The 26,351-nt window shown below is 35.1% G+C and overlaps 1 protein-coding gene across 2 annotated transcripts in view; it reads left to right on the forward strand.

Moving 5' to 3' along the window:
• LOC148830690 (cell adhesion molecule 2-like) overlaps positions 1-26,351 on the forward strand; it is a 691,585-nt gene that overhangs the window by 576,780 nt on the left and 88,454 nt on the right. For both annotated transcript variants that reach the window (XM_088921768.1, XM_088921769.1), the window contains exon 4: positions 20,158-20,310. In XM_088921768.1, coding sequence (XP_088777894.1) covers positions 20,158-20,310 — 153 coding nt within the window. The remainder of the gene's footprint in view (positions 1-20,157; positions 20,311-26,351) is intronic.

Genomic DNA, 26,351 nt, shown 5'->3' on the forward strand with positions numbered 1-26,351 from the left:
GTTGGATCACACATATGCCTTGATTTTCATTAAGAGAAAAGGTCAGCGAACACTTGGAGTCAAAATTATATATAATTTCCATTGATTGTCTTTGCAGCTTCCGAGAAAATATAGGTGAGCACCACACTTCCAATAGTGTAAACCATACAATTTGAATGTCATGAAACAGGAAACTCACTGTCTCAAAAAGATTCCCAACATTTCAACATTCAAACAAACAATGTAGGTTTTGCAGGTTTTTAGTTTTGGTGCTTCTGGACCAGTGTTTCTGGAAACATAACATTTTGGTAACAAATTTCTCACTAGGCTTTGAAAATGTTTAAGTAAATAAACAGACTGATACAAAAGTACATATATACAGTATTCTTTTCTACAAAGTGCATTAATACAATCTGTCTAGAAGAAATTGTATTCTGTACAGTACTGTATGTATTGAATTACATTTTGAAAACCTTCACAGATTATAATTTTGATAATATGATAGGTTAGATATTCTGGGATATTTATTAAAAGCACAAAGCTTGGTTGGTACTTTGATTGTCCACTACTCTGCTTTACTATTTCAACAATAAACATGAACTATCTTCTGTTTACATCATTAAATGATCCATTTTCCATAGGGACCCAGGATTTCTGGGATGTAAGAAATCATAATCACTGTTCCATATAACCTATTTATTTAAAATATCAAAAGCAGGGACTATTGTTCTTCATCTTCGCCATTTTTTTATATCATCAGTGTACATTTGTTGGTCCACTACATCAACATATTTTTCATTATAATGTACACTGGTTGTTCAAGTTAAAATAGTGTAAAGATGATTTTTTTTTTATGCATGTGAGTCACATTAATGTTTAAGACCACCTTTTTGTCATTTTAATTTCAAATGGACAAGCACAAACCAGATAATTCGCAATCATAACTTAATACACAATGACTGAAAATAAATGTACAGTATTAGTTATCCTCTGGCTCTGAAACAGCATCGAGACTTAGTTGTGTGAGAACTACTGTAAGACTTGTCAGAACTACTGAAATTGAAGTGGCTATCAAAACCATTTGTGCATTTTTATAAAAATAAAATCAATGTGAAGGTCTCCGCTAAACAAACTTAATTTCCATTCATCATGAAACAGCACCTGCGAGTTTACCTAACTTGTAAAATTAAATGTGACTGATATTAGTAATTCTGACGTTAAGATGAAGCAAATAGTTTTTGACAACACTCTAACTACTTTGTTGAGAAAAATGTATGTCAAGACATTCAAAATGGACAAAGCTCTTCTATCAAATTACCTTTGAATGTCTAAATCCAAAATTAAAATCAGTATTTGAAAGGTAATGTAAAATAATTCCAACAAAACAAAAACCTTTCCTGAGAATTTCAGATAAAAAACATATAGGAGAATTGTGGAAAACATGCAGGAAATGCTCTACAAGGAAATTTGTTTTAAATAGATGAAAAAAAATTGAGACAGAAAACTGAAAGCCTTTTGAAAATGTCAGAAAATGTTTTGATATATCATTGCACAGCATCTGGCTAACTTGACATAAGAGCTGACTACTGCAACTAACCCCCCCTTCATATTCTGAGAACTTCATTACCCATCTGCATTGTCTAATAGACAGGACACATATCTCAATTTCTCACACATCCTTTGCTAAAACTGTTTCATGGTAATAATGACCTATAATGTCAACCTCTCACTCTGAAATGTGGTACAACAGGGTCTTAAAAAAACTATTTCTGGAAAGTAGTGATACCAGCCGCAGGCTTCTCTATAAGGTAACACTAGGTTATTATCTTAAAAACAATCTGACACAGATAGATGGGTGAAGTTAAAAAATATATATTTAATATATTTACTTTTCTGCTTCATCAGTACAGTGAGTGCTTTAACACCTATAAATAGGTCAATGAATCAGGAGGCAAGAATAGAAACTTTATGGTAGCGCCTTAAGACTCAGAGGCACTTCTTTACCCAAAGAGTTGATACTACGGCTAGATGAGATTTTTGTATCAATAGACAACTTTGAAACAGGCTAGATGGCCAGCTTTTTCTCTTCTATTTTTTTCCGTAGCTCAGTGTTGACTTAATGTAATCGTATTTAAATGGTATTAACTAAGGACATTCCAAAGCATTTATTTATTGGAGAATTAAGATTTGCTGAAGTGAGCGAAATATTTATTTCTGCCATTTTTTAGTTTAGCCTAATTTTGTTAGTTTTCCTTTAATCCATCTCAGACCGGAGATGAAAACTAACATTTGAAAATATTGAATTAGAAAGGAATAAGTGGTAATAATAAGGAAGTTAAACTAGTAACAAGTAGTCCTAATCTAAAATGTCTTAGTCTATGTTTTCACTTGTTGAAAGCCTGAGACTAGGTAATAGTTTTGTTGTTCCTTTTAATTAAGCATCCCTTTGTGCAAATGTTTAGTTAGGTCTCTCAATCTTTATTTTGATCGTATTTTACTTGGTAACAGCCATTTACTTATGACAAATAGTAGTATACGTTTTCAACAAAAAGAATGGTGACATGTCTTATTTTACCCCCTGTCATTTTGTATGCATCAATTAAAGCACAAAAATGTTTTCCTATTGTCTATTATCAGTTTTAGTCCAGCTTTAGAAGAGACTTCAAACACCATCTCTTTTCCAGGCCACAGCTGAATTAAAACTACTGTCCAAAATTCAAACAGAAATAAATAGTCTTTGCAGAACAAAACCTGAAAGTCACCTATTCCCGTAAGATTCAACTCTTGTTAATGTGTGCCCAGAGCTACGATCCAACGACCATATTCTGATTTTAGTATAAGACTTTCTTTCTTTTTTTAACTGATATTTTTTCCATATAATGCAGTCTATGTTTAACAGTTTATTTATAATAAAAGGAATATATAATGTCATCTTAAAAACTTTTCTCATTTACACTTTTAAAATGAATACCCAGTAGGTTCAGCCCGGTATCACACTTTTATATAGTTATAGGAGCCCCCAAAATAGTCTGTTATGACAAGGGTTGAGAGGAAGTGTAATGTTGTCAGTGTATACTACTTAAAATAATGACTTCTGCAAACTCACTGAGGAAAAAAATAAACTTCTCAGGTTTATTAGGCTCATAGTTCTCCAGTTTAAAACAGAGAATGATCACTTCAATATCAATTTTAAACAGGACATTCTGACATCTTTATCATTGGACAAGTGGGTAGTGCAGACATACTTTTTTGTGGTGAAAGCTATTGCGTAGGCTCCAGCAATTTCTTGACAGCAGTTCAGTTTTCCAGAGCAGGATGTTCTGCATTGAACTGATGTATAACTGTAAACTCAAGCTCACAACTCTGTTAGTTTTAACTGACTAAGACATTACAAGTTACAGTATGTATAAATACATCTTGTCAGTCTTGGCCTTTACCTTTCTCAGTTTAAATTCTCTCTCAGTGCAGAACTTTAAATCAGACACCAATACATCACAAAGTCTAATTGCATTTTTAATGGATTCCCAAATGTTCCCTTGAAGTATATTAAAGCTGTAGCATTTTAAAGTATTTTACTTACTTTCCGAAGTTTGGAGGTTTTCAATCCTCGATCAAGAGGACAATGGGAAATGACTGTATCATTGGTTCTACCGTGTACAAATTCTCTTCAGAAAGTGTAATGGAATTTTAAGTGCATAGCAATACCTGAGGCCATATGTAGTAATGATAGGCATTCACCAGGGCAATGTGTGAAATTGCATTCTACAAGTTATGTTGATAAAATAGGCCTTTTTTGTTCGTTTTTCTGTTGTAATACGTTCATGAAAAAAGATGTTTGTCTCATTGGACGAGCATACAGCCCTCCAAGACATTTGCTTTGAATGTATGGTGGCGTAGTAGTGCTGCTTCCTCACAACATTTAATGGTCAATTCTATTCCACCCTGGGTTGTCTCCTGGGTGGTATTTATATCCCCTCCCCCCAGGAGATAAATACAGAGAGTTTTCCCTCCTCTTATGGGGGACTGGAGGATCTAGTTTCATACCACCTTCCAAACAGAGGCTGTTCTAAAATTGACCCTCTCATCTCTCTCCGTGGAGTGTGGGGTTAAGGGGATTTCATATTTGGGGTAGCTGTTCCCAGTAAAACCAGTATTGGGTACAGAAAAAAAATACAAAGTGATTAGCTTAATGTGTGTTCTGCAATGGATCAGTCCAGGACCACAGTACATTATATTTCTGGGACAGAGTCAGGGTTGCTCTGAACCTTACCAAGAATAAGTGGCAAGAACATTGTCAGACATACCCGATCTATCTGGATATACCCACACTGTGTTCATTCTCAACTGCACGGCTGAGAGTGAACACTTAGTAATTCTGTTACTAATTTATGAAAGGTATACTGTCTGTGTTCTGGGAGTCTTTTCTGACACTTTTTTCCATAATCTACAATCATCAATCACGTTGGTGCATACGTGAGAAAGATCTGTAGCCAGCAGGACCTTGTTCTACAGTATATATACTCTCAAATGAATTAGCTTGGTTTCCCCTGGGGTTGTAGTCAGATTTGAGGTCTCTTTGATCGGCATCAATTTATTTGTAGCCACTGAAAGATAACTTAGAGAGAAACACATGATCAAGTATATACAGTATGAAGTTAATTTTGCTGATCTTTCCAACATTACATCTTGAAAATATTATTAACTTATATTCCATTGCTTTTTTGTGTATGTTACTCTTTCTTTTTAATAAATACTGTATTTTATATTGGGTGTCTGAATATATTTTGCTTGCCTCTCTACAACCTGCCATGCATCTGCCAATGATCAGTCAAGGGAAATAAAGAAAAGATGAGAGATTAATATCTGTATATATATCCTTCTGTCATGGTAGAATTTCCTTTTATCTGGTTAAAATTAGGACTGCATCACACAATACAGCTGTTCTCTTCTCTCACAGCATCGCAGCAATGTGCACTGCATTGCTTTCATTACTGACCCATCCAGTGCATTTGTTTGTCAATTATCACCATTGCACATCCAAAACAGGAAAAAGAAACTACCTTCTTGCCGTTGCTTGTTATGTATAGATTTCATTGTGTTCTTTTCTCAGATGAAGAAATATGTCTGCATCACATTTTTGCTCTGTTCTCGTTCATTGTAAGTCATCTTAGACAGTCATACTGTACAATTCAGTTTAAGCACTTTACAGTATTTCCTGTTGCAACAATTTGATAACAGATTTCATCAATTATAAAAGAGATCATGACTTTTGATTAATAAAAGGTTAGTACTATTATCTGTAACCCAGAATGTATGTTATTGCTAGTACCATGCCACCCTGTGCTAACAGTACGCTGTACCTGATTTTAAAGTGTACAGTAACTAATGATAAGGTTAAAAGGTACAATAAAAACACACATTTTGTTACTGTAGTGATGCTACTGTACAAATCAGTGTCTGCAATGTTGATACATCATGTCATGAACAGTTCTTTCCTGACCCTATGCTGATGACACAATCCGGGTTAAAGTGAGAAAACACAAGGGAAAAAGTCATGCAGGAGACGGGAATAAAGACAGGGGGGCGTGTCCATAGAGTGCTGGTGATCCAGGGAGGTGTGGCCGATTCAAACAATCCGAAGGATAAATCCATAGGCGAATCCAAGAAATGGGCAAAAGTCCATGACCAGGTGATCCATCTAAAATGCAGGATTAAAAACAGGAACCGGGTCAGAACCAGCAAGGGGAACTGGAACAAGAACATGCTTAGAAACTTAAAAACATAACAGAGCTAGGCACAACCAGGTCCCAGGCTCACACGATTAGGGAACCAGATGCAGAGCCTCAAGTGAAGTGAGCGCCTGGCTTTTAAAGGTGAACTGATACAGGGTAGGAACAAGGAACAGGTGTGGGAAATGAGGCAAACGAGGAAGGGCTGGAGCACCCTTAAGAGGAGGGGTTTGCAATCGTGACACATCATCTTTATCGATAGTAATCTGTTTTCATTTCCATTATTCATCTGTATCTGTAATGTAAGCAACAGCATGAAGAATCAAATATATATTTTTAGGAGATATAATTTATTTTTGGAAGTCAAGAAGCAAGGAGCCAAACCATATCATTTGTTTGCTGTCAAGAGAATGGTTTGTTGCAGGTTTGCACAGTAATATTAGAATTTATTGGAACAAAAAGTTCATCGAATGTTTAATTAGATTCCTTTTCTAGAAATTTCAATGGCTTTAAGTAGCTCAGTCATGTACATGTGAGATATTTTAACATTTTTTCTCTGGGAGGAAGGCTGAGGAGGATAATCCATTACTATGAAATACTACAATGCTCCCCTCACCATCTTAGGAGCCACTTATTGATATCTGGCACCTGCCATCCATTAAAGGATCTCAGAGCTATTAGGAACAATGACTCATCAGAACCAGCTATCATTCTCTTAATTGCAGACACCTGCTTGATGGAACATAAGTCCCAGTCTCCACTTTAGCACTTGGTATTCAGCCATCCCTATGTTCACTTACTGACCCGATGAATTTGCCAACAAGCTGCTTGAGCTTCAAATACTGTATTTGGTTGCATCTGCATTTTTTTGCAACCTGCATTGCCATCAGCTGAGATGCCCACTAGAAGACAGTCATGTGGTGGCACTAAACACCGCCATCCAGTCAGTGCCCACAGCAGGGCCTGCATTGTAACTGAATTCATCCATTATAATTCATTTCATGTGAAGTGAGCTGTTTGCCTATGGGGGAAAGCAAAGATCTACAGTATGTGTAGCAAAGGTAGTGAATGGAAATGGAAAGTAATTGGCAGATTGGATTCATGTACAAAAAAGTAATTGAAAACAATGAAAATGTTGCAAATTTAATTTTCTTACTTATTCTGTATTTTTATTAGCAGCAAACCCGTGAGACTATGTCAGATGTATCTTGCTCAGAAATGTTGATTTTCTCTTTGGATAGGAACAAAGTAACTCTTTTTCAAAATTCTTTACCATGCCTTCTGTACCAAACAGTGATAATACAGCAAAAAAGTTGCTATTATGATTATTATGATTATTAATATCAACACTGTCATCAATAGCTGTAAGTCATGAATCACCAAATGACCAAAATATCTCCTAGCATTACTATCACTATGGATTTATAAACACCAGCCTCATGATGAGACACTGTTTTCCTCCCAGACACAGTGCATGAAAGAAAATCAATGAAGCACCAAGACAGCAAGAGAATGTTGCTTACTAACATGGCCTGTGGTGTGGGTGAGTGTCACAGGAGTACGGGAAACAGTATTTTGTTACAACGACTGGTTTTAAAAATATGCAGTCCCCAAGAGGCTACTCAAACGTCAGTAAGAGTTAGTGATATGAGGTGGCCTTGGGATGGTTTCTATCAGAAGGAAAATACAGAGCAATTGAAGCCAGCTCATAAGACTGTAACAGACAAGGTCACAGTGCAGATTTATATGCGTCACCCTTTGCTGTGGTACAAATTCTAAAAATTAATATCATATAACTCCAGGTTCAGGAGGTTGAACAAAAAAAGGCTTTTGAAAAAGGCCAATGAAAAAAAAAAACTTTTTTTTTTTCATCAAGTTCTTAATCATTAAAAAACCCCTAGCAGTAGATATTATGCACCAATCCTCTCAGTTCATCCCAATTATTGGAGTAATTTGCCTTAATGTCCCTTATGGCAGCAATGTATAAAATAAACACCTGGAAAAAAATATACTTAGCTTAATGGAAATCATCATGAAGAGTATTATAAAAAATACAAATGAATCCACTGCATATTGTAATGTATGACTGAAACATTTTTTCATTATATTTGAAAATGAATAATATCAATCATATTTGTTTCATTATCAGATATATGTGTTGATATTTCTGAACTTCTTAAAATTTGCAGGCATATTGTCCATAATTACAGTATATCTTCCCTGAATGCATTTTAATTTTCTGAGCATGGGAAAATCAGGACTTTTAATTTCTCACTTGTTCACTAAATGTTTTAGAGCCTAAAAGTAAAATGATATTCACAACTATAGCAAATACAGACATTTCTTGTTTATAATGCAATAGCTGAATGTTACTTCTTTGCAAAACATTCTTAAGGAAGAGCTTATTGTTATTACTGATATTAATCATTAGAAATTGTCTCATGTTGTCATATGTCATAATATGTAACATAAAAGCGTGTAGTTTATATGTAACACTTCCAGAGGAGGGTTTTGGGCTTAAATTCAATTTATTATATTACATGTGATGTATTTTATCTATAATATTAGTCAGCGATAATATAGCCTTGACTGTAAAAAGTTGTCAAGGGTGGTTTTAGATGCATAGTGCTTGGATTCATGAATGTTTCAATTCCCTGATTAGTAAAAATACTTTTTTTAAAATAAATATTTATCATTTTAATATTTCTGGGGACAATAGCAAACACTCAAATAAGCCAGCACACTGGTATAACAGCAATAACTGATATTTTCTACATATTTTCAATTAAATATAATTAATATTTTCCATGACTATGCTTGTTCCATACTTCCCATCCTCTGGAAATAATTCAAAACTTTGTTTTAATTATTTTTCATCTTGAAACACATTTGTTTACTTAGATGTTGCTTTCAACATCAATTAATATTTGTGACACAGAAATATCAAAATCTCTTCCTCCAAACCTGTCATTATGGGTTAATTGTTTGCTTCACTGGTACTATTGATGTATTTTTATGAAATATTACAAGAAAGGAAAATCTGCCTTCCTGTGATTATGAGAGTAGAAGGTAATTAAAGTGTCCATTAACTGCTCTGAACATTGCACATATTTATCAATCATGTTGTAATTTATGGGGTAATTATCCATGATAATTAGATGGTTGTTCAATCACAGAGAAATAAATGGCATCAGGTTTTGTGTGATGAACATTGGGCTGTGTGACGGCATGCTTCAGAATGTTTTGTGGTCTGTGCCAACGCAAGCATGCTGTAAAGGAAAATAAAATAAACAAATTGACTTTGTTTTGGGGACATTTTATTAATTTTTAAATACTTTGATTCATTTGAAATGTTTTCAGCTCAACATTTTAAATTCTTCCTAACTTTAGCAGTTTTCATTGAAACAAGTATCTTCCTCACTGCCTTTTCACCTTATATTTGCTGTCTATGATTCAGCACCAAGGTCAGGCAGGTAAAAGATAATATGATTTTGCAAAACACACCAGGTAATTGTTGTGTTTTTCTTTTTTGTGCTTAATTTGGAGATCTTAAAGACTTTACAGATCATTGAACATACTGTATATCCATCCATTTTCTAACCAGTTCAGGCTCACAGGGAAGCCAAAACAAACAATGAGCGCAAGGTTGGGTACACCCTGGATGGGACACTAGTCCATCGTAAGGCACACACAGACACACACACTCACACCAGGGCAGTTTTGCCAGAAGCAAATTAAACTACTAGTATGTCTGTTGACTGTGGGAGGAAATCAGAAGTACAGAAAGAAACCCATACCAATATGGGAAGGACATAGCTCCACGCAGATAGCAATCCAGGGCTCCAGTGCTGCAAGGGAGAAATGCTAATTACTGTGCCACCATGCCATCGTGAACACACACACACACATATATAAATGTATTCTGTTCTATGCTTAAAGATACACATTTATTGAGTTAAAGGGTATACCTTCATAGCTCATAGACATACACTGGAAAATTCATAAGCTTTCCCAGTTAAAGCACATGCATCTAATGAATACCTGCATTAGTTTGACAAGCCTGTCTTTAAAAAAAAATATGAGACGACTAAACAAGAGATCATTTTCTTCATTGTCTTAGCAAGCAGACAAGAACTGTATAATATCTATAGCAAAGGTTTAGATTCAGCAAATCTGAAGTAGGTTCTACAATTCTCTCTAGATCCTCTATATAAATATTAAACTTTTTAATTAGATTCCACGGAAGTTTCGTCCACTGTGAGTAAGAGAGACTACTTGGTACAGAATATGCTAACGGCTGCTACCGCAGAGTTTCTCACAACAGGACTCGGCTTCATTTAATTATTTGTTTAAGCTACTACTACTGTAGGTACTACTATTAATGATGTGTGGAGGTCCATTCCCACCTGTATATTTTAATACTAATGAGAGGGATTTAAAGCTGTAGTTTCAGCATTCTTTTAAATGACAGTAAATGATGGGTATTGTGCTTGCCTCATTCCTTCCCTTTTCTGTTCTTTTTAAAAAAAAACAAAGACAAGTTGGATATTTAGTGGAATATTTCAATTCTTCTAATGAAGGATTAGATATTTAGATTGCCTCATTCCTTTACTTTTCTGCTGCCTTCTTGTTTAATTCTAGGCTGAGCAGTTGTTTTTCATGGTTTGCTATTTTAAAAAAAACGCTGTTATCTTTTGTTATTTTTGAGCTTGCTTCTACTTTTTGCTGTTGCTTGCATAAGCTCAGTGCCTTCTCCACTTTTTTCTGCCTAGTTTTTAGAAGTTGAAAACAAGCACTGACAAAAAGAGAAGCAAAGATTGATAGTGTACAGCAGACTTCTGCTATTGGACTGCACATCTCATCAAAGTTTTACATCTGTCCTTCTTGCTTTGAGTCAAGCCATTGATATGTAGCTCTGTGCTCTGTGTTTCTGTGTATTCCAGAACCCAGCGCTTTCACAAATCTCTTCCCTCCTTTCCTTCGTCAAATCTCTATCTAACTTCAGTTCTTCTGTGCTTCTTCCCCTTACCGCTCCACAACCCATGAGAACCAATGCCTACATTTCCATTTAACAGCTCTTTAATGTGAATGTTGGTGCCCTGTATAGGTCCTTCCGAATACCTTGCCTCTGTGAGTGTCAGTAATACATGTGTACCCTGCTTTTTCAGTGCCTGGTACCCCCATGCATTTAGTGCTTCCAAGAAGCCCTTCCATATCTTTGCAATCCTTTGACATCTTGTTCTCCAGTGCCTCATTCACCTCTGTACCCCCTGTACACCTCTGCGCCCCATTGCACAGAAAAGAAAAAACAAAACCCCATGATGATTTCTGAGGATACTGTGTTGTATCAGATGATGTTCTTCTCAGGAGGGATTCAACTGAAATCCTGATGAGTTTACTTCAATGTTCTGGCTAAACCTAACCCTGGAAATGTAGAATCTTGCCTTCCAAATTCCCCCCCTAATTCAAATGACAATGCATTTCATAGCATTCTACCTGATGTGCTGTGCAGTGGTGATAAAGGCACATCATGATTGCTACATGTCACACAGTTGGGTAGTGAATCAGCTGTGAATGAAAAAACCTACTGTATATAAATCCAATTAATGAATTATTTTTATACTGTGTGACTTTATGTACTGGATGATGTTATGCACCTTGGTGCTGCATGTAGTAACTTTAATTGTAGCCTTATTTTCTTTGCTGTTTAGATGTTTAGAGCAACTCAGGTGCTTTATTGGCTACACATCCCAAACAAAAACCAGTCGAGGCATAATGCTAAAGAAACAGGGCAGGGAAACAAAAATGACCGTGCATGTCATATAGACAATCAACTGGATAATATATTATAATATAATAGCTTGCACCCCTCTATTGGCTTTCTATAAGATAAGAGAGATAAGAAAGTAGAACTTCTGAGTAGAGTAGAACTTTCTGCTTGTAGAACCAATAAAATGCCATGAAAGGATATGCAAAGATTGGTTTACTTATTCTTTACATTCTAACCCACTGGGATCCCTTCGATTTCCTCCGGGTTGGTTTTGATTCTCTGCAAAGTCTTAAAAATAAACTTAGAAATACAGGAAAGAGAAGTGCTGTATGAAACACAGGGGCACATACTGTACGTACAGTAATAGGGAGCAAAGGCAATAAGCTATTACCTTATTCTACCTTTTTCTACTTTATTGCAGAAAAGAGGTATTTGGCTCCTTACAGATGGTGTTTTATTTTCCAGATTTACCTGTGGAAATCAGCTCCAATCCTGCTAAAAAAACAGCAGAAGTTGAGAACAGAATCCATGAGCAGTTCTTTTACAACAATTACACCCCTCACCTGTTATGATAAGCATGTGCTGGGCATGTGTTGGACATGTGTTGTGTTGGCAAAACTGAAAGGAAATATACTTTCCAATAATCCCTTGTATTCTAATGTAAAAGCTCAAAAGATGCATTCATCTGAGAATCAAGTACACTTTCCATTTGAACAACAGATGAAAGGCAATGAATCAAAAATCAGTTGGGCCAATTCATCCCTTTGTTCCTACAGCTTCTAGTGCAATGCAAGAATTATTATGTTGCAGTTTATTTAACATCTTCCTTTATTGAACTTATTACAACCTTTTCATCTGTAGGCTTTCTTTTGAATATAATATTTTAAAAGAAAATTAAAGTCTCAAGGGGTGTTTGAAAACATTAGAATGTAACACGTAACTGAGCATCAGATCTATATTTGCAGAGGGGCTGGGAATTAAATTTTCCTTTTTTCCTATTCAGTCTAATCTGCATTATTTGGCGGACCTGCAGCAAGAAGAAAAACGCTTGATTTAAGAGGATTTATAAAGGAGCGAGTGTTGCAGTCATCAATGAGTTTTAATGAGATGTTCTGACAGAACATTTTCCACACAAACTGAATTCTTATAATCTAGGAAAATGTCCTTCTGGGAAGCAGGCAAGGACATAAAGGTTTTCTTATTGATACTGGACTTTGGAAAACTGAATGTCTAACCATAGATCAAGTTTATAAATTGAAATAAAAGGTGCATAGTTTCTGAAAATAGTTCTGCAAATGTTTTATTGAACACTGCAGAACTGGCTTCTGTTATATTAAATACAGGAGAGGCTTGCAATCAAGACTTTGTTTTGGTGGCTTTTCCTTTTTGAGAAAATTCTATTTTTACACTTTGAATTGTTCTCACGTTTGGGCTTTTTATTTATTACCAATACATGAAAATACAATTTCTCTCAAAGGTACAAAACACAATCTGTCAAAACAAATTAATGCAGAGTTTGTTCCTTACTGATCATCATCCTTAACACAACAGTGCAGAAAAAAAAAGATAGTGACCCTGAAACATTCTTTGCTATTATTGCATTAATGCAAAATGAAAATACACCAGTAATTATCCACTAAATCATTATGTATAAGCATTTACCTTGCTTATATTTAATATGCTATATATGGTTTATTTAAAATCTTTTCATGCCATTGAACTCTACATAAGACCATTTTGTGGTCTAGAGTGTACACTATGTTTTTCAGTTTGTATTTTAATTGAGGGTGATCAATTCTGCCCTTTCTAAAATAATTTATAGAGGATGTTAAGGTTTCTGCAGAAATGTTTCTCCTTTGGATTTTTACGGTTACTAAATTCCAGTTGAAACAAGCATTGATCAAACCAGTAGATGTGTACTGAGGCAATGATTAATACAGGGAATAAAGTTCCCAAAGCTTTGTGAATGCCACCCATTATTGTGCTTTCAAAAGCACATTCCAGCTCAACTTGGAGCAGTTTACAAAATATTAACAGACAATCAGCTGCAATTATTTTCCTTTGTACTGCCATTGTAGTAATAGCTTTTATCACAATTTAAGTTGAACGCCATGTCATGATTGACCCAAATTATATTCAGTTATTCTGACAAGCTCTATTGCTTAGAAAGTAATTCTCATGTTGTTTCTATTGTGAGACAGATTTGTAAAGATAAGAGAATAGCCACCATTGTACATGTATTGAAAAGAATGATTGCAATCCAATGAGTTATGTTAAATACTACAATCATGTCGGGACAAGAGCTGAGCATAGTTGTGTGAGCCTTGATTAGTCACCCATTCATTGGAAGACAACAAATAAGTCAGTTTAACAGGAACTAAAAATGCCATGTTCAATGTTATTATATCGTTGTCTTTTTATTTTTATTTTATCACCAACAATGCTGAGGTTGTAAATTAAAAGCAGTTTCATAAAAAGGATTAATGTTACATTCTTTTCTGTTTCATTTATATCTCTTATTTGAACAGGCCTTCTCAGCAAATATGATAATGTGTTCAGCTGACTAGTAACTAGTAGGACTAGTGGTCCTGGATTGTTCCTTCACATGAAATTAGTTTCATAATAATGTTATAAAGTGGTCCATCCATTCCATTGTTCTTTCTTCCACTCTGTCCATAGTGTGTCACATTTAGATAGGGATACCTGAACATTACAAGTACAAGTACAATAAGAGCATTCATGTAAACTAACTGCAGTTAAAAATGCGTTGCTAAGTAAAGATACTTAGCGTTGCTAGATCTTTAATGATAACTGGAGAATGAATAATTTATGTCACTTTACAGGATCATTTAAACTAATGTACAGTATGTATCTACAGTAGTACTACTTTTTAAATTTTGGGGGGGGGGTGAAATTTAATAATGGCACACTGCCATAAGGTCAAGCTTGGTATAGAGGTTCTCATGATATGCTTGCTTGATACAGTGTATAGGATTTAATTGGAAAAATTTAACAAAATTATATTTGTGTAAAACTAGGAGGGCATCCCTGAATTACACAGACTGATAACTGCTGCAAATCTGTTCAGCTGAGAGCTTATACAGCAATAAGAAAACAGACTTGCAGTATGTCATCTTCACAACAACTTGGGAATGATGTAGTCTTCAAAAACAAAAGCTGTTATTTTATTTCTCTTGTGCTTTGGGGACATACTGTACAGGCAATAGGAAGCTAGACTGTCTCACTGTCTCTTTGATTGTAAAGATGCTGATATGAACTTTGATATCCCAAATCCCTTAGAGCCTGTGTGGCCTTGATCCTCTCACTCCATAGTATGTTTTACCACCACAAAGTCCATACCAGTGCAGTCAGGATTCTGGTTTCCTGTCAGAGTCTCTCCATCAGTACTTGGCATTAAATAGGAACACTGTAAAGGCTAAAGAGGAATAGTGTACAAAAAATGTTTGTGTGAGAAGTAGAGGCAACCTGAGGACACACCATCATGGTTCAAAAGATACTGTATATACTTGGAGTTACTTAGTATAGTTCCCAGCTTATTCAAATGAAATTCTGTTGTTTCTGATTTTTTTTATCTAGTGTTGCTTAAATATAAGTTGCTTATTGCATTTAGAAAAGTAATTGTCTTATTACATAGCCCTGCTGAAATTATTGAACATGATCAGAGTTCATGTACTGTAAGTCTTTCTAATGTCTGAGTCTAAGACTTTCAATATCCAAACCATTCTGAACATTCAATATCATTTAACCTCTTCATGACTTAACAGAGACACATATTGCCTGCAGCAGAAACTGTTTGGGTGCACTCCCTATAAAAGAATATTTTAATTTTGGCTTAAATTTATACAAAGAGATTAATGAGGTTATACATGCTTAAATGCTATGCACATTACAGTAACATAACATCAATATCAGCAACTTGTTTGGTCATCATGCTACTCTATATATCCATACACCTATTTTCAGTCTATTTGTTTTAGTGAAGGTTACAGTATATTACCATACAGTATATTATTATATTATATACAGTATGTATAATATATTATATTATTAGAGAGTTAGGTATCGATTTTATCATCTAAACACCACTGTGTTGCAATATGTTATTTGTATGTTAATTTCCTTGTATTTTTCAATTTAGATTAGTTATGAAGAGGAGGTTTGATTTAAATACAGTTAACATACAGTACAGTAGATGGATGCAGTCATATATCTTGTTACCTATGCTTACAACAAAGTTGATACATTAATTAATTGAGCAAGATAAATATTTTTGTTCAGCTATACCTCAGTCTTAATTCTGTCTTTTCTGTGTTTAGAAACGTAGAAGACATTGTAGAGATGTTCTCGCTAGATTCTCAGTATTTAGCACAAAATTACCATTACATGTTTACTGTAATTATGTCTGCCACTTGTGTGAATTAGCAGCCTACATCTTAATATGGTATCTTAATGTGGTGTAATACACCTAATCCTTCCCAATATACCTTAATACTTCAATATAAGGATGTCTTTTGTATTCAATTTGATTTTTGTCTTTTCAGTTTTGGTGTTATTTAACACAGTGGAAAGCTGTAATTGCTTTCTATGGTTTCTTTCCTTAAGATGTGTAGCATCATTTTTTCTGGGCTTATCTTCTGAATCTCAGAGCTTCATCTTGTCAGTGTTTAGTCTCATGATATCTCTGGAGACACAAGTAAAAGAGAGATGCCAGGAGGAAACTGTCAAGAAGGACAAACTAAAAAGAAACTGCATTGCTTGTGAGGGAAAAAAATGCAAATGAAGTATACATTTAAATAAACAAATTAATAATTTAATTAAATCCATTAAAACAAGGCTCCATTGCTTTATTTAATCTAAACCCTAATGTCACTGACACTGATTTCTATACTGTATACAGTATATTGGATTCTTAGCCCTAATTGCGTTAGTTGTGATCTTTCACCAGTATGAATTTCATATCAAATCTTTCATATGGTAAGATTCAAAGCACTTCTGGAAAGTTGGTTGCCATGTGTTTGTCCTACATTTTAGGAAAACATTTCTCTTAGAAGTCTGATACTGTACATTAAGCATGCTCTTGATCTTTCTTGTGCATAGCAGCACAAAAAAGGCTACAAAGAGGTGGGCATTTGACTCATTTGATGTGACTGGCTACTGGTTTCTTATTGATGTACTGTATACCTTCCTAGTCACTCTTGTTTAAAGTGTTTATCCAAATGGCACAGTAACTAATTTTGGAATTGGCTCCTCTACATTGTCCACAAGAGAATACCAATAAGTCAATAAACTCTATAAATTCTTTCAAACACTGCTTCTTCAAGATCAGTGCTACCTGCATTCAATTTATGATGTATATTGTTGGAACCTGCATTCAGTGCTTTGCACCTGTCTGACTACTACAATTAAGTGTGAATCTAATAAAGCAATCTTCTGATTTTACACTACAACCTTTTAATCCTTTTATAAACTTGTGAGTTGTTGAGATTGATCGGTCCATTATTACCTACTTTAATTTTGTCATTGTTCTTGTGTCCATTTAACTATTGCCACATGTGTGTTTAAGTGATCCTTTGAAAGTCTGCTAGTGATGTGATTAATAGCCTTCATTTATCTTGGCTCAATAGGATAGATAGTATCTCTTTTAGGTGTGACTTATCTTTTCAGTTTTTTTTACTTCCCAATCAGACATTCTCTTGGTACATTCCTTTGATGACACCTTCACAATGTGTGTGTTTGTGTGTTTGTATTAATGCACATCATTAATTTTAATTGAACTCTTCTCTCTTGCCTTAAGCATTCTCAAACCTTCTGATAATATATGTTATTTTCAATTGGGGCTAACCAAAGTTTGCATTCTGTATGGTTTCTTTGCACATTACCAGATTTTGTGAGAAAAGACTTTTAAAAGCCATGCTTCAATTTATTGAAGAATGTTTTAAAAGCTGTGTTATTATTGATCTAAATGAATAAAATAATTTTGATGTGTTTTAAAGAAATCAACTTCAATCATCAATCATGTACATTGTATTCACATACAGGTTATCTCTCCTGTGTAGATGTATTTATTCGGTATAAAGTACATAAAGGCTGGCAAATCATTACAAATTGATTCTTTTGGAAGTGTATATTGAAAGCCCTCCAAACTTCTCTGGGTGTCCAAAATTATATTACTCAAAGTAAATAAATACGGCAGGCATTCTGAAAAAGTCTCATGCAGAAAAACTTTTGGTGATTGTGAACATAGATTTAGATTCTAGCATGATCATGTATCTCTGTTGTGCTTAAAAAGTCATTTAAAAAAACTAAGAAAAAGTCCACTAAGCTGAAAAATGATTGACATTTTACTGAATTGCTTTACTAATTTCAAATGGATTCTACCAACTTAAACAATTGAAAACAATGAGGTGGGGTTTTGGAATAATGTATGACCCATTCTTTTAATGCTGGCAACTCTAGAGACTTTTATCCATTTTTATTAATGTTATCTCCTCATTCCCTCTTTGGTCATCCTCCATTATTAATAGGCCAATTCTGCAATCCTTATTTTCATGGGTTCATGGCTCCTAAAACACTGACGAGTACAAATGCATACAGGGGTGAAAAATGCGGTGTCTTTACTTTAGCCAATTTTCATTAACATGTTAACTAGGATTGCCCTGTATAATGGAACTCATTAAGTCCAATTATTTAAAAGTAGTGTCTATCCTGGGGGACCACTGCCAAATCCTTTAGGGAGGAGAACTTTAGTTTGGAAGTGTAATTTATATAATTAAGAGTCTGGACTCTTTTTAATATTATTATTCTTCCAGCAGATGATCGTGTATTTTAAGCACTCCATATCTCCTTTGAGACACTTGAGAAACTTCCATGACCTTTCTGTAGGGCTCACATTGTTTTTTTTTCCTTTCAGCTGCAGCAGGTTGACCCCATTTTTGAAGGTGTTTGAAAGCATAAATTAGCTGCAAACTTTAAACACATTACTTCAGCGAGAGTGTTATACTGCCTGTAAATCTTTAGTTTTAAGTGACACGTTATTGGCTCAATATTGCGAAGAAAGACTATGCAAGGTCAGTCTGTGGTTAATAAGTTTGTAAGCTTGCATTGTCCAGAAATCATCAGCTAGAGTTAGTTGTGGATAAGTGAAAGAATATATTATCCTTTGTATCTAAATGTCAGTATACTTCCACATACCAAGGGATGAAAATCTTACAGAAAAGATACACAGTTAATTCATAGCTCAGTTTTTTAACCCTACAGAATAAAATATAGAAACTTATCTTTAATTCAAGATGCAGTGAGTCTGCCTAGTGCTCAGATTGGATATGTCTTTAATGTATTTTGTAATTAGCGGACAAAGTATGCACACCCTCTAGTTTTAGAATATTAGAAGAAATATTACATGATAGGAGGCCTTTCAGCTTGCCTTGTGCATTTGTTTGCTTCTAGCTTATTTACAGCATTCAAGGATTTTATCCTGACATTGCTTGAAAAAATCTTGGGAATCAGTTTCAACAACCTGGCTTAGCTCCTTGTTCCAGAAACCCACCATCTAATATAAAGAAGTGCTTCATATCTTTATCATTCTTCAGAATAAAATACAGAATAAAAATATTTTTTTTTTTTTCTTTCTAAAACTCCTGATTTGAAACCTTGAGTTTTCAATCAACTTATTTTAATGGTTCAAAGGAGGGATAAGGACTCAGAAATGCTTTACATGATGGTGCAGGTTTGCTCACAGGCACCCATTAAACCATTGTGCAGCAAGCCAACGGTTTTTGGGCTTACTCAACCCATCCATACCATGTGGCACTCAAATAGTGGTTGTACATCTTCTCTGAGAATTCTGTTCACAGCTTGGTCATGAAAATCCACTCTGAAATTAGTAAGTTCTGAACTCATGAACCAAGGGGGCCCATTGCTAATGGCACTTCTTTGGAAAACATCTTTCATGAATCTTTTAAACACAAGCTTTTGCATACAGATAAGTAAAGTTGAATCAACTCATAGTCATTTCAAGCTAACAAAATTCTCTGTTTGGACTGTACTTCTGAAACCTTTTTTTTTATTTAATTTTGTACAGCACCATTTTTACAAGTTTTCAGTCGTATTTTTTTTTAGATTGTGACAACCAGTTCTGTCACTGTTTATTATTAAGAATGGATTCTCCAGAAACAAACATTTTTGCAGTTATCCTTCAAAACTGTTTTTTTTTCTTTCTCCCAAAAGACACCTTAATTGACTCAGATACCAAGGGCTAAAAATACACTTAATCACTGAAAGCTATAATCTTGATAAATCCATATTTCTTTTGCCTCTGGATGATATATCATTATAATACTCATATACCCTTTTTCTTAATGATTGATTTCAATACTCTTATTAATTTTTGTTCAGAAGAGCATTTAAAAAGTCAAATACCTCTCTTTTTTTCTCTGGGTTATACAATCAGAAAAAAAAATTTAAAATTAATTTCTGGGTCTGTATTAACACTGATGCCATACAATAAAAAAAGACTGTTCCCAAGGTAATTTAAGTATTAAAGAATTCTCATGAATCTTTGATGTCTTGAGGAATTTGCATAAATGGTGCAAGTGTGAGGTGACCGTCCTTGTAATGGGGTTGTTAAAGATCATTTACTCTTTTAAATTTATTTTGCAGCCCTGAGGGACAACCGGATCGAACTGGTTCGAGCTTCGTGGCACGAGCTGAGCATCAGCATCAGCGATGTGACCCTGTCAGACGAAGGACAGTACACCTGCTCCCTCTTCACGATGCCTGTCAAGACTGCCAAGGCCTTCCTGACAGTGCTAGGTGAGTACATGCACTTGAAAATAAAGGGCTGCATTGAGCTCACTTTGATTGAGAGCATGTGGAATTCCCAGTCACTGTGAACTGATGAAACATACAGTATAATATCTTAAGTTTATTTCTTTACCTTCAACACTCTTGCAGGGACTTCTATGAAATCTTTGCTTTATTTCTCAAAATGTAAGATTTTATACATGTATCTTGGTATACTGCTCCAAAACCTCCATGAGCTAATTATCACTGCAAGCTCAGAGATGCCTAGCAATTACTAGGGCTTATTATTGCTTTCTAGTCCTAGATCTTCCTAAGCTGAGATCACCTACTGTAGCTCCCAATTTAGTGAACCAGTTGTTTTGTACTTTGAAAATAGTCTTTTTTGTTACTTGTTTTCACAATTCAAATTATCTACTATTACACCTCTTGTATCTGCACATTGGATAGGAATGAAGATCTTGCACCCTTTCAGGTTACAGACCACAGTTCCTTGTAACTGAGGTAGTATTCCCTGGAGAATTCATGCTGCTTAGGTTTCCAGCTTGCAGGTGTTGCTGTTTAGAGCCTGAACACACCTTTTCTGACTGAAGTCTGTCCTACCCCAGGCAATTATGCATCACTTGCAATCAACTCAGACAGCCTAGATGTGAGCCACCAATGTCTGGAGTACTGACTCTAAAAGCATTTTACTTTAAATAGCTTCTGATCTTAGAACCTACACTGTATGGTGATGCAGCTCTTAGTACGCAAAGCTGGCATACTGACTAGGCTAGGAGTGAATAGACCATTGCATTTTTATTATTGAGATTAAATACAGATGTCCTTAGAGCAGGACTAGACCAATCCTAATCTTGGTGCTGGTTTATCTGAAGGTTTCCATTCCAGCTGCCTCGCTATACTCTTTGTTGGCTACTAACTTAATCATTGGCTTAATTTTACCAGTTTTACAACTTCTTCCACGTTTTCATGTATTGGTGCTTTAAAGAGACCTAGAAAACTGATATACAGTATTGTACATCAGTACATGTGTTCCACTATAGGATTAGTACAGTATGTACATACAGTATGTTTATTGTAATTAATGATCTTAAAATATACTTGAATCTAAATGAGAACTATTTATAGAAATAATTTAAAATGAGCACATTTCTCCATGAATACTGGGACAATTACTAGGGCAGTAGTAAAGGGTTTTACATTTTTATTTAAATTGAAAATATTGCACATTTGCCAGGATGGATGCAGTTGTGTAATCACAATGCAAGGTATTCCATTCAGCTGATTTACTTTTCCTGAGAGTGTTCAGCCTGAAAGAAGAGCTGATCAGTGTTTCTGATGGGAGTGATTGGGAGAGAATATTTTTATTAATGTGAATCAGTGACCTTAACATATTCATGACTTGAAATAAAGCATATTAACCAGTATTTTTCTGAATATTTAAGTGCATACTGGGAAAGTTATCTTACCTAATTTATCTAACTCAATAAAGAAATTAAGAGACCAGATGGAACAGAAAGAAAACTGAAATATCCCTTTAAGGCTAGATTAAAGCAGATCTAATTTGCTGAGTTTGTGGAAATATACATGTTTTGCCCTCTTAGTTTTTCACTATATACCCACACAATCTGGAATATCCAATTTTTTTAAAGAGTTTACAACAACTTCGGCACCTAAAAAACCTACAATCATACGCTTTCTTCTTCAATACTCATCTCCAGAGACATTCAAAGTGAGACACCCTGCAAGCTCCACTGCGCTTAACAGGAGAGTTAGCACTAACTGGAGGAGCAAATACACATCTCGCCCTGATATCAAGACTATTGGTCCCCAAGAAGTAACATACAGTAAGTTGGTGTATGCTTGAAATCTAAGAGAGACCTGGCAGATCTCTGTCTGTTTTGTGCCACCACTGTAGGAATTCCTAATTGGGCAGTGATTTTGTCAATTCAGGCTAAAGAAAAATAATTTTGACGCTAATGGGAGCAGTATAATAGAATATCTCAAGGACTGCGCACATTTTGAGGACAAACTGCTGCTAAAATAGCGAGGAAGTGTTAACCAATAGTTGCATTTTTAAGTGCAGGGACCAACCTACCTAAATGTTTAGTTCCTGAAATGCATTTGAAAATTAAACATCCTCAATAAACTGTTGGTGTCCCTCATCTCCAGCTCATTCTGAAAGGTCAGGATGGAAACATCTTTAAATTATTGACATTGCTTTTGTGCTGCCTTTGAACAAGAGGAAATAGCAAGGGAAAATAGTGTTTACTCTTTTGGTGATTTTAATTAACAATATCTTTCAGTCTCCCAAAGCAAACACATGGTTCAGCAAAACACTTTAGAATACACCTGCGCAGGAAACGTAATTAGATTTTATTGTAAAAAATATCTAGTCATTTTCCCTTGAGCTTTAAACCTTGTATTTGTTCAGGGACATTTCTGCTGCATTTCTAACTTGTTTGATGGGCAAATGCCCTCTTAGCTTTCTTAGATGTATGTTTGAAATACTTAATTAGTCTTCTGATACCATACTTTCCTGGATTATGGAAAATTCTTAATTATTTATTACCAAACTACATTTCCTTTTATTGTTTTGCCTGTATTTCTGTGTTTAAATTTTGCTGGAATTGACAACATCGTATTATCTCATTTGTAAATGTTACAGTAATTACTGTACTGTAGGTGCCCAATTAACTCACCTGATTTTAATAATTTGACCTGCACAATGGCAGGCATTAATGGTCTGTACTTGACAACAAGCATACATAACATCAAGCCCTATTCATTTTAAGCTTGACACTTTTTAGTACAGTGCAATGTGATACAAAATAATTAAATAAATCTTTAAACCTGTATAGACATTTAAACAACAGTGGTTTATGTCTGTTAAGCAATTGGAAAAAGATGCTAATTATACTGTCCAGAGTTTTTGAGGCAATTACTTATCATGGTAGCATATGTTGGACAAAATCAGAAACTACATTTGGATTCCTGTTTAACAGTTGCACTTATGGGCAATAAACTTAACAAATAACCAATGCAATGTTAGAACATCAAAAAGAAAGAAAACATGTTTAAACATATTCCATATTGTATTGTAAATTAATCATCCTGTCAAAGCTCTTCTTATAATTAAATACTACCATTTTAGAACATATCTGAGTCACACAGTATGTTTTAATTGCTGTAAAAGCTGAAGGATAACTACTTTCAAAAATTAGGGATTAAAATGTGTGACAGTGTGGTTCTTAGTTACTTTCTTAAGTCTTATTAAAGGAGCAATCTATAAAAGTAGAATAGTTGTTGAAACACTTAGCTCTTCCATACCAGTAGTATGTCTGCATTGTGAAAGACAAATAGCATCTGTCAGATGAAGAGCAGGTAGAAAGGAGAAGCAGCCTGAGACACTTTTTAATGGAATGAATGATGCCGCTCAGTTCAATAACCGTATGTGTCTTGCTACTCACCGCTTTGACAAACAGCACTTTGTCATTCCTCATTTACATGTGAGCATTCACAGTGGCAGATTTAACACTTTTTTATGTAAGAACAGCTGGCACAGCCCTTAAGAAGGTGTCTGATGCAGGACTAATTCAAGCAACATCTCCATTGCTTTCACGATGTGGGACACTTCCTTCTATGTAGCATAGCTGCTAATGAAAATGTCTTCTTTTTTTGTTGTTAGCAGTGTAATGTACTGTATTGTTACATCCAGAAAGGCAAAGAAGCCTCTCCAACAGTTTGTAGTTTCAAAGTCAATCCATTGGAAACAGGATTAAGCTGTTCTGAAACTTAATAATGTAGACATTTTTGTTTTATCACATCACACAGCTGTCTCACACCTGATGTGACATATCTAACTGCAGCAGCAAAAACAATTCATTTATCGCTAGACACAAAGCACTGCATGCAGTCTGAAAAGAACGATTTGTGTTTTCGCATCCAGTTGGTGGGGGGGGGGGGTAATTTATTAACCTAACAATGGCCAAAACATAAGGGTTTATAAATACATTTTGTAAAAGCAGAATTATTGTTTTTCTCTACAAAACTGATTCCCAAAATATATTGACGTATCAAGGTTTTTGAAAGGTCATTCAGAATATCTGTCACTACAGTATATGCTTTTCTTCTTTATGGAGGTTATAAGTTGATTATTGCAAATTTTCACTTGATATAAACATTAGAAATGTCATTTGCTCATGTACTCTAGGTTAATAACAGTTATGCCTAATGAGTATTTCTGTATCATGTTTTAAAAGTACAGTGATTTAGCTGTCATGCTCCCAGTACTTAAATGCTCTCCTAACTGAATTAAAGATCTCATCTGTGATACCATTTCATTTATCGTCAAAAGAAACCAATATCTCATTTTCCTGAGTTATGCTTTTATTGATTCCTATACTCTCTTGTCTCCTATAAGCAAGAATTATGCTTCAGTTCTGAAGATTGTTTCATACTGATTATTATATTTTTTCCAATACTGAATGTAAGCCAGAAAAAATGGAAATGAATCATACATGCCAGTCAAAAGAAAATGAAATAAAAAACAACCCCATTAAAGGTTTTTTTCCCCATTGAAACTTTGCTCGTATGGAGCTTATGCAGTACTTTCCATTTCAGCCATTATATGATACTTATTATATACTTGTTATTATGGCATTTTCTGGATTAAGGGGTTGTGCAAGTTTTCAACAGTTAAGTGCATTGTTCCAAAACATTTTAGAATATGCATAAAACAAAAGTCCATATACTGACATACTGACAACATGTTTAAAAGAGTGAATTTCAAAACTTTCAACTGTGTTTCTGAAAAGTCTATAACTATGAATAACTATGAAGAGATTGTTGTACAATGTACATGTCAAAACCCCTTTGAGGAATGGATTACTTCCCACATCCTAATGGTTCCTGTTTTTTTACTGTTTGCCTTTTACTGAGTATACTTGGCTCTCATAAGTCTCTTCATCCATAAATAATGAAAGCAGGTGATTGTGAGAGTCTCAATATTTCTTTCCATTTCTTAATTTCAGGGAGCTCATGAGTTAAGAAGGCTTTCCCCTCAGCACTTTCATAAATCATGAATCTCCAGCCTTATCCCAAATCCCTAATCCAGTCTTAACACTGCCACCTATCACCATCTATCAGTTTGCTTCCCAATTGTCTGGATATTATTTTATATATTTTTTCCCACCAGTGTAACAGAATTATGTTCAGGGGGAAGGTCTTCAAATGTATTACTGTGAATACAGTATGTCATGTGGTCTGTTCACAAGTGAAAAGCAGTTCATCCTAGAGGGATGTTCATCCAACCATCAATTTAAAGCAAGTTAGATCCTAACCCTCCAGAAACAGGGTGCAAGGTGAGATTACACCTTAAAAAGGATGCCAGTCCAATGCAGGGCAATTTTATAAAAACACACACTGGGGCATTTTGGAAGACACCAATTACACTAGACAGCATGTCATTGGATGGAAGGAGGACCTCAGTTTCACGCCCTACAATCTACCTCAGAAACGCCTTTCTATCCCTGCCACACCCCACACTCTCCCTCGCAAACGACGTTGCATTCCCAGAACCACTGCTTCACAATCTCATCCCTGATTGAACCCATCACATTCTCACATGCACCAGATTCCTCAAATTCTCACTCCTTAACCAATCATCCAATCACACCCCTTTCCTTTCAGTATTTAAACTCCCCTCACACCTTCCCACGCTCACTATTGAGAAGCCTCTTGTAGTATTCTCCAGTATGTGTTTCCAAGCCTTTTGACTGATCTCCCGTTATGAATCTTCTGCTTCCGTCTCTTGACCTCGCCTTCTGGATTTTGACTTTTGGATTGTTTTGGATATCTCTCATTGCCAGACCCTTAGCCTCCCTTATCGACCTTGCCTTCTGGATTTTGACTTTTGGATTGTTTTTGGATATCTCTCGTTACCGAACCCTTTGCCTCCCTTATCGACCCAGCCTTTGGATTTCGTCTTTCGGATCGTCCCTTTGCTACTCTGCATTCTGTGGGATTCCTGTCACGCATAAGGATCCTCCCAT

The sequence above is a fragment of the Atractosteus spatula genome, chromosome 7, assembly GCF_055471065.1.
Source record: "Atractosteus spatula isolate fAtrSpa1 chromosome 7, fAtrSpa1.hap1, whole genome shotgun sequence".
Taxonomy (NCBI): domain Eukaryota; kingdom Metazoa; phylum Chordata; class Actinopteri; order Semionotiformes; family Lepisosteidae; genus Atractosteus; species Atractosteus spatula.